We start from the raw sequence: 10386 nt of genomic DNA on the forward strand, positions 1-10386 counted from the left end.
GTGAAAGACTTTTGATCATTTCTAAATGTGACAGAATGTCTCCAATTGTGTTAGACCTTCTTACACATCACCATCCTATGCTCTAGTAGGCACCATTGTGCTAGTTGGTGCTTGATGAAGCGCCATTTAATTCAGAACTAGATTTATAATAACTTCGTAATTACATGTCATATCAGAACATTCACTCCTTTGTGTTAATTTAAACTTGTTTGGTCAAACATTTCAGCTTGTTCTGCAAAGGTTCAAAGGTCAATCTGAATACCACTTTGTGAACATTCTGGTTGAAGCCACCTGATCAATACCAATAACATGTAGACACCTTTTGACTAGTTCTAACTCACTTAATGAATATCCTACAAAGTTCACTAGATTTACATGTGAATTTAAGCACTGATCAGGTTGAGGCCTCTGCTCAACATTAATAACAGGTGAAAAACTTGATAATTTCTAAATGTGACAGGGCATCTCCAATCATATTAGACCTTCTTACACATCACCATTCAATGCTCCAGTAGGCACCATTGTGCAAGTTGGTGCTTGAACCCGATGATTGCCGCTTGCGGCTATATTTATTATTATTATTGTTTTGTACATAACTTTTAAAAGACTTGTCTTAAATATATGTCGTTATGTGATATGACTAGAGAATACACATACATTTTACTGCATATATTTTTTCATTTAGACCAGGAACTTAAAAATAGCACTAATCTCAAAAGGAGGTTATTTTTCTTAAGTCCAATAGAACATAATTTTCTTGCTTATTTCTCTGACTGGGTTGGATGGCACTCCCTCTCCCCCCACACCACCCATTGCCATGCTAGTCAACTAGGGTGTAAATATGCAGCGCAACGGAATTAGCAATTAGCATTTATCATCAAGCGTATTAAGCTTCTTCACATGACTCTTAGGAAGAACCTGCCGGCATCATGTGATAATAGGAGTTGCAGTCAGTGGGTGAAATTCAGCAATAACTGAATTGGAGGAAAGGTTCAGACTTTGCCAGTTTGACAGTGTGTGTTGAAGAAAGCTCATTTAAATTTAAGAATCAAAGTTCTTCCTGTGGTCACACTGGGGTGTCATGTGGCCTACACAGCGTTTGTAATTGTGTAGCTCTGTGTTTACAGTGTTGGGGACACCACTCTGGTTTATTCTAGGGTACATATAGGCATTATGAGCATGAATAATCTTTATGAGGCGCTATAAATTTCATTTTAAAAGAAAGGCCATGCCTGCTTCTGCCCGTCTGCCTACACTGTGGTTTCGAAGGGCCACCAGGAAGCCTTTGTGCTGCGAGGGTTTACTATGGGAAAATTCTTGACACAAATAAGTCACCCTGTGACACCTCAGTGTATAAAGCACGTCTAAGAGCTGGGGTTGTGCTGCATGGGCGTAGTGTGTCCTGCAGGAACCGTGTGTTTACTTTATCTTCTTCCAAATGTTAAAAAAAGCTATTGGCAGGCTGGAGGAAAGCAAATAAATACACATTCCAGAGCAAACACTGTGGGCGAAAGTGACTGGACTGACAGTCACACTGACATGGCAACATGAGCGATTGAGGAACTGAGCTGTGCTATATTAGGAACTGGACTTCAACAAAAATGTAATTGTCTTAAGGCAAGGATTATCCTGTACTGTTACGACAATAGTTTATTTGTGTCTGACATTTGCATTTAGCTCCTCTGCAAATATGATGGGGCCAAAAACATAGGCCTATTAGCATTATTTCTGGGGGGTTTTACTCCCCCATGTGATGAGGAGAGGTACTGCATTAGTCTTTAATGGAAAGAGGACAGTACAGTACAGTAGAAACAGTAATAAAAGTATAATATAGTAATAATTTAATAAAGAGCAACTGAAATACAGACATAAACCTCAATGAGTTTAATATACAAAGGAACATACAAAACTGCGTTTAAACATACAGCATCTATTAGCAGAGTTTATTAAGATCAATTATTATATTTTAATACACTTTTTTTGTTCTAAAAATTTAAAATTTCCCTAAAATGTGAGAGACTGCCCAAATCACCTAGCAATCCATACTAGGGATGTTGCAATATAATCTAAATAAAATACACAGGCATATTTTCTAATCCTATATTCTAACAGAACGCCCTCTGCTGTTCTCCAGACGCCATTAACAGACATTATTCCCAGCCTGCAGTATAAAGCTGTTGTTATAATTATGCTGTTGTAGTGCTTTGAACAAAAAAAACTATAGTTGAAGGATAATACAAACATGCCCTATAAAAATACAGAACAGCATCAGATTGAGTGTATGTTAAAATATAAACACATCAGAAAATTGTAGAAAAAATGGGCTACCAAACACAATAAATTAATCGAGAATATTACATTTCTAAAAACAATTTGATTTTACTTCAGTATTAGTTAGCAGCATATACCTAAACAGTGCAATTGTATTATTTAGAGAACTGTTTACAAAAATGTTACAAGTTACTGAGACTGAGTCAGAGATGGGGAGGGGATTGCAACATTTATAATACTGACACAGTAAACATACTTATTACGCTTTCCCTGGCAGGGGGTCTTTTTTCCCCCTGGATTTCCTTTATAAAGCCTCTCCAAATTTGTAATAGACGTCTCAAAATTGTTTGGGACACATTCTAAGTCTAGACAATAAATGTTTTCCCTTAGATAAAGCCTGCAGATTCAGAAGTTCATGGACATAGGGAATTGTGGTAAACTGAGAAGCTGGTGCTGTTGTCCACTACAACACACTGCACGTGGTTACTCAGGTTTGTGGACGGTGGAGTGGGTGGATGCCAGAGTATCAGGCTGCCTCCATGTCTATGTTACCTTCTGGCTCTCTCCCTTTAGTTAGGGGTTATATTCAGATCAACTGGAGTCATTAGCCACACTCTGATATTGTTGTGTATTGTCTGTTCTCCTTAAATCCAGTCAAAACTAATTCCAACTTTTTGCATTTCTCTGAGTTATTGACTGCTTTTAACTTTTATTATAACATTAATTTATAAGTTGCCTGACCACAGGAGGATGGGTCCCCCCTTATACTGTATATTAGCCCTAATAGTACATGTGATAGTACAAGGTACATGTGAGCCTTGGTTCATCTCAAGGTTTCTTTATTTTCCAGCCTTAAGGGAGGTTTTCTTTGCCTCCATTGCTGACTGGAGGTTCTGTGTTTAATATTTTGTCTGATTCTCTGTGCTGCCACCACCTTTCTGTTAAGCTGCTTTGCGACATCAGTTGTAAATTATGCTATATAAATTAAATGGAATATATTTGATACATAAAAAATGTAATACCCAAACACATTGTGGGTTTAATCACAAATGTATTTAATATATTTTAAAAAAGACATTGTTTTCTCGTTTAAAAATAGTAAATTAATCTGTGTGCAGCCCTGAAATTTACTGTGGGTGTAAAACAAATTATTTTATTCGAACAAAACAAAATATAACATTTTTATATTAATTTTGGAACCAAATCCTTCTTTATGTGTTTTCACTGTCCTTCATCAGACCCGCCCCCAAAGCAGGATATCCCCTTTTCATTGGTTTGTCCACGTGTCGTCACTGCCCACGTGACTCAACATGGTTTCCGGATGCAGTTGGCTACGTTGGTTAGCAGTTTAGCTACAGAAACAGTCCCGGATCTGTGAGAATAAAAAGCCCGGTCTTCAGCGCCTTCGGTACAGCAGGTAACACCGCCGTCCGTCCGCTACATTTACCTCCATTCAGTTCAGAGACTTCTGATTCAGGGCAGGCAGGGAAGCGGCGGCGGCGGAAGCTGCGTGCTGACCAGCCGCCGTCCTTTTAAATAATGGCGAAGCGTTGCTGCACTCAGAGCTAGCTTACCTCCTCCAGCTACTGCTGATAAATAATGTCCCGAAGCTTTACTGCAGTGGAGAATTAAATGTCCTGAACGGTGTATAATGTGTAAGAATGTGTATAATACCTTTATAGATCCGGTCCTGTTTTAACAGCTAACGTTATGTCTATGTATGTATATACAGCTCTGAAAAAAAAAAGAAAACTTAAACATGACAGATTTCTTTAATTTTACCAAATTTAAAAATATCTGAAATATAATCAAGAGGAAGATGGATGATCACAAGCCATCAAACCAAGCTGAACTGCTTGAATTTGTGCACCTCCATTGGCATAAAGTTATCCAAAAGCAGTGTGTAGGACTGGTTGAGGAGAACACGCCAATATGAATGAAAACTGTAATTAATTGGGATAAATACGGTGGCCGAGAAAGCCCAGCGCAGTGCAAATTGAAAAGCGCTGCAAAAGCACAAAACACATCCATCAAAATTACAACACAGGCGCAGCAAATAGAAAAACGCGCTGCAAATAGAACCACAACACAACGGAAGTGAGTCACAACACAACGGAATTTTCCCGGGGGACCTTAAAAGATTCTGTACCAGCTGTATACAAAGGACAGTAACTTAAGTGGCAAACAAGCTTCTGAAAAGTAAGTTATGTTTATTACCTGTGATTACCATGGTTGTGTGCATATTATTAAAAGTTCTGCTTTACAAAACGCCTTGTTTGCCACTTATTGTCCTTTGTACACATAGTGAAGTCCGAGACGTTACTGAAGACGCAGCTTAGCTGGTACAGTATCTTTTAAGGTCCCCCGGGAAAATTCCGTTGTGTTGTGACTCACTTCCGTTGTGTTGTGGTTCTATTTGCAGCGCGTTTTTCTATTTGCAGCGCGTTTTTCTATTTGCTGCGCCTGTGTTGTAATTTTGATGGATGTGTTTTGTGCTTTTGCAGCGCTTTTCAATTTGCACTGCGTTGGGCTTTCTCGGCCACCGTAGATAAATGTTGTCCGTAGTTTATTGAATAAAACAAAAACGTTCATTTTACTCGAACATATACCTTTATAAATATATATTAAATCAGAGAAACTGATTCAGAAAATAAAGTGGTTTCTTAAGTATTTTTCAGAACTGTATATATCTAACTAGTTGGTGTAAAGAGTCCAGTGTGATTAATTTACCTGGACTTTACAGGTAAACATTAACTGGGCATTATGTTCAGTTAACTTACCAGCTGAATTTCAAGTCAGGTTATCAGGTAAAATATAAAAAAACAAAAAAGAAATCTTTTTAATGAGATAAACAAGTAGATTAAACTGATATATGAGCAAAAGTAGCAATGTATGGGAGAGTGTTTCCAGATTATTGGCACACCGTAACATTGAAGGCACTAATTCATAAGCAATATATGTGTAAAATAAAATCAATAAATGTTTATGGGGCAACCATGGGCAGTATGGGGAGTAGCTTTGGCCTAAAGGTTAGAGAAGTGATCTTTGGACTGGTGGAAGGTGGGGGTGCGGGACGTGATAGAGCAAGGCCCCTAATCCCCAATTGTGGGTTTATGGTCTCACTGCCTATAATTACTGTTGTGTGTGTGTGTTTATGTCCACTTCCATGGACACAATTCGGCACTGTGGTACAGCAATGCCAACATGTTTTATTAATGTGTGATTACTCAATTGCAGCATGTATTAATCATTAATAATCCTTATTTATCTGTTTCTCTTTCTTTGGCAAATAGACCCAGCAGATCTAGGCTGCATGTAGACGAAGAAGATGGAGGTGCCCTCTTATCAGTCCAAGCTTTTGTGTGAGCTGAATGAACAGCGCAAGAGGGACTTCTTTTGCGACTGCAGCATCATTGTAGAGGGCCGGGTATTTAAGGCACACCGCAACATTCTGTTTGCCAGCAGTGGATATTTCAGGGCTATGCTGGTGCATTACTTGCAGGACAGTGGTCATAGACATAGCACAGCTTCGTTGGACATTGTCACAGCTGAGGCTTTCTCCCTCATTCTGGATTTTCTGTACTCAGGTCGGCTACACCTGCGGAGTGACAATGTTATTGAAATCATGTCCGCCGCCAGCTACCTGCAGATGACTGATGTGGTGAACTTTTGTAAAGGTTACATCAAATCATCCCTGGAGATTTGTAATCGAGAGAAAGAAAGCCAGAGAGAGAAAGAGGGACCTGCTGACAGTGGCACTCCAGCTTCAGTCTCCTCTGCCCCTGCAGCTTCCACCTCCCAAACAGACCGGGGAACTCCTCAGGACATGGAAACACCCACATCTCTTGAGGCTCCCTCTGACATCCTTACCACACCAGCTGCCACCAGTAGCAAAGATTCTGAAAGTGAGAATTCACAAACTGGATTTCTGAGCCAGCCCTCTACCAGCGCCCCTAGTAAGACCAGCTTGGGGCAGGACTTGATCAACTCATCTTCTTCAGGGATGTTTATAGGGTTGGGACACCCCAAGATTAAGTTTGACCCTGATGAAGAAGGCGAGTGTTCACTTGAGTCTAAAGACATGACCATCTATGTAGACCCAAGTCATGGTGAGGACAGGGCCCTCAGTATGAGTCCCTCACCCAGTAGTGAACCAACATCCCTGCCCTGTCCGAACTATCAGGTGAAGCAGTTTGTAGATGTGCTGCTTCGTGGAGGCCCCAACTCAAACCGTGAGGAGCTCCTGCCTCACTATTCCCACAGCTTGGGGAGCAGTAGTATGGTAGGCCGTGTTGAGGAGGGTCTTGGGCATGGAGGCCCATGTGGTATGGAGCTACAAAGTGATTGGTATGTGGAGGATGCAGGTAAGAGCTTTAGCAAAATTCTATCTCAAAATGGTAACCGTGTCTCTGTTCAGACTGTGAGCATTTGTGTCTAAAGTTTTTAATTCAAATATTTGAATTGTATTTTTAACCAAATCTCTGAAGAACAAATGGTGTTCAAATAAATTAATATATAATGCAAATTCTTGAGTATAACATCATGTTTGTGCACAGCTGTAGGTTTTATACATTCATTAGCAGTAGATTTATAGTCAGTAAAGCAGCTCTAACAGCCTTCCATCAGCTGTGCATGTTCAGACACATTTGGCTGACCAGGCACTGTTTCTTAATGAAGGTTAAAGCTGCTGACTTATTTCATGCAAAAAAAAGTTTCATAAAGAAGCCAGATAAGAAAATATTTAATTAATATTAATTAAGTACATGAAAAACAAAAAATTGTCCATATAATCATGTTTGCACCACTTGTGCACAATTCTGTAATATATGCATAACTTTAGGTTAAGTGATTAGTTGTCTGTTTCTAAAGAACTATTTTAAACTATTTAAACTATTTTATATAATATTAAATGGCATTCTGCTTATACAGGAAGACTGCATAAATGTCCATTCTGCCCATACACGACCAAACAGAAGGGCATTCTGAAGCGACACATCCGCTGCCACACAGGGGAACGACCCTATCCGTGTGAGATCTGTGGAAAACGTTTTACACGACAGGAGCATCTACGCACACATGCTGTTACTGTAAGTCAGCTTTACTCAAAATGATTAAGCACTTCTTTTCCCTGCTAGTTGACCGAGTTTAATGCTAAGGTACAAATTGCTGTAATTTCTAAGTTAGTAAGGTAAAAGACATCACTTTCAGGATCTGAGCTGTCATGATAATTAAGTGTTCTGGCACTTTGAGTTTATAATATGTGGACAATTTTGCTATAGTAAACATTATATTTTCTGAATTATATGACAGAGTATATTATATTAGAAGGTTGTCAAACACTAACAGAGTCAACGACAGTATAAGCTGTTTGGCTTTGGCAGAGAGGATTTGGATTTTTTCATTCTCATGCCGCAAATGCATGTTCCTTACAAATGTGGTTCTGTTTAAAAGGGAAATTAACAGGCTTTCCAACAGTGTAAGATTCATTAACAAAAATTAATCTACCAAACACAAACTTCCTTACTTCCTCATCTTGATGTAACTGTGTTTATCTGCCCTTGCTCTAACAGGTCCACCGCTCCAGCTGGCCCATTGTGTGTAAGGGCTGCAGGCGTGTCTTCTCTGGAGTCGTTTCACAGGGCCTGAAGAGATTCGGCCTTTGCGACAGCTGTACTTGTGTCACTACAACTAATGAGGACTCCCAGTCTATGAATCTCAGTCAGTCTGTTAGTGTGGAGCATGGCTCGGGAGATTCCGATTGGCCCATCTTCATGGAGGATGGAGACGAGGAGCCCAGCGCTGGCGCTGGTGAACTGGATGATAAGAAGGAAATCCAGAGGCAGCTTGCTGAGGGTGGAAATCTTCTATAGTCATTCCGTCCTAATTTAGGATTTAATTTCTACCTGGCAGTATCTTTATTACCTCAACCACACTATACAAAATCAACGGTTAAGAAATATGTACCACATGTTGGTAAAGACTTAGAACAAGACAGAGACCAAATCTCAGAAACAATAATCGTGATGTTCTGTGTGGCAGTGTTGCCATGCTGATGCAGAACTACAGACATGTTAATGGCCTTTAAGTTTATCTAGACTGATTTTCACAACTCCACAGTTTGACAGTTTGACAAAAGGGGAATTCCTGCATAATTCAATCTTTAATATGAAAATTATATTAATTTGATGTGAAATGTTTGAAGACATTTTTTATTATTATTATTATACTAATATTCCTATGTAATAATATTACTAGCTTTGGATCTTATTCACCAGTGACTTACTAGACATTTTCTTGAAATTGTGCTTGAGAAACGGCCAAACAAATGTAATTTTTCAGCTGCAAGTACCTACACTACTCCACTCTACTCCCAGATTTGGGTACCAGGGCAGCAACATTACTTCATGGAAAAGCAAAAAACAAGTGGAACATATGCAGTGTAAAAGCACCGCAAGAGTCTTAAACGTGCAGAATGGCAGAAAAATGAAGAAAAAAAAAAAAGGAAATTCCACTCATGATTATCGGAAAGTTTTAAGGTGTTTCACCACAGCACAGAACTCCCAGTCCTACTGAATGACTGTTACAATATCAGAACGTAAAAGGATGACTTTGTTTCAGCCTTACAGATAAATAAATAAATAATACAAATATAAATAAGAAGAAAGTAAAATACAGGTCAATAGGTCAACACATTTGTGTAATTATGTCTTGGTAGGTCAGCACATTTACATTCAGAGAGAAAAAGGGAAACGAACAATAAGCAAGATGAATGGGTGAGAGTACCCTTGGGCGTCTCGTCCCCTAATCAGTTAGAATAAAAGTCTAAGAATGTGGTTATCTCCAGTCACATCCTTCAGTTTTTGTAAAGCACTCTTTCAAAGGGGCTGTATATTTTTGGGTACGATTTTTTTTGCTATCCTTGCATGCATCTTTTAATCATGCATCACATTTTATAGGATGTGTTTTAAACCACATCAAACATTATCTCCGGCAGCAGAATAATGTAATAACTTTTCCTGCTTTACTGCTGTTTAGCTCTTACTGGAATTTTGTTTTGCTCTAACGTTTTCCCATCACCACCACTGTGGGCATTTCACGTCAAATCACTCTAAAAACTTTGTTTACGAACTTAAGGTTGAATTGTTCAAGAATGTTTTGGAATCCGTTTCTATTTCAAGTGCTAAAGTTACAAGTTACAGTGCTGTTATCATGTAATTAAAATATATTTACATATTTGTTTTAATGGTACAGTAGTAAGATTTTTTGCTCTGGCTTGTTCATTTAAATGTGATGCAAACAATGCAAAGTTAAGATTGTGAAAATGGCAAACTCTGCCTATGATCTAGGACCATAAGACAGGTTTGAAATTTTACAGTTTGTATTACAGTTATTTATGTTCATTGTGTATGTAAATAACATCAGTTATTTAGGGACTAGTCTTGGAAAATGCTGTATTATAGATTTCACTGTGCGGACACAGGAGATGATAAGAAAGCAAATGTTAAGGCAATCATATTTAAAAAAAAAAAAAAATGTTAATTCTTTTGTTTTGAAATTTTCTTTCTGTATTAGTTTGTAACACTTAGTCATACTCTGTCAGCCCACAATCAAGAAAGCTGTTGTTCATGGGTTAGTATGGTTATTGTGTGCAACTGACATGTGACCAAAGTGCAACTTTTATAACTTGCAGGCTTTATTTACTGTCCTATGTATGCAGGTACTGTATGTAACAATACTATACAGTATGCTCACCTTTTATAGTGGTTGTTTTGGACAGACCGCAATGTTCTGTGATTGTAAAATAACATGCAGAAATAAATGGTGACATTCTATATTTTGGCCAAACTGCTGAGTAATCTATTTACCAGACTAATAGAGGGCAATGTACTTGCTTTAATGTTAGTTGTTAGTGTTGTAGTATCTGTTTTCATGCAGGAACTTGTAGCTGCTCTTAAGTTAGACCATACCAACTGCGATGGTCTTTGTCTACTGAGTAAAGTTTCTAGGAAACGGTTTCATGTTTCCAGGGCACCCATGTTCCCCAGGCACAGGGATTGACTCTATATTCCCATGTTCCCTCACTGAAATTTTTTAGAAAACATCTGTGTCCCTGTT

General features: G+C 38.6%; 1 protein-coding gene across 1 annotated transcript; it reads left to right on the forward strand.

Annotated features, from left to right (window-relative positions):
• The first annotated feature begins 3500 nt into the window (after positions 1–3500).
• On the forward strand, positions 3501–10105 carry zbtb8b (zinc finger and BTB domain containing 8B). Its single transcript, XM_007249324.4, has 4 exons — positions 3501–3688; positions 5565–6635; positions 7201–7358; positions 7842–10105. Exons 2-4 carry the CDS (start codon positions 5600–5602, stop codon positions 8139–8141), a joined length of 1494 nt encoding a protein of 497 aa, XP_007249386.2. The 5' UTR covers positions 3501–3688; positions 5565–5599; the 3' UTR covers positions 8142–10105.
• Positions 10106–10386: the final 281 nt, after the last annotated feature.

This window comes from Astyanax mexicanus, chromosome 3, assembly GCF_023375975.1.
Source record: "Astyanax mexicanus isolate ESR-SI-001 chromosome 3, AstMex3_surface, whole genome shotgun sequence".
In the NCBI taxonomy this organism is placed as follows: Eukaryota; Metazoa; Chordata; class Actinopteri; order Characiformes; family Acestrorhamphidae; genus Astyanax; species Astyanax mexicanus.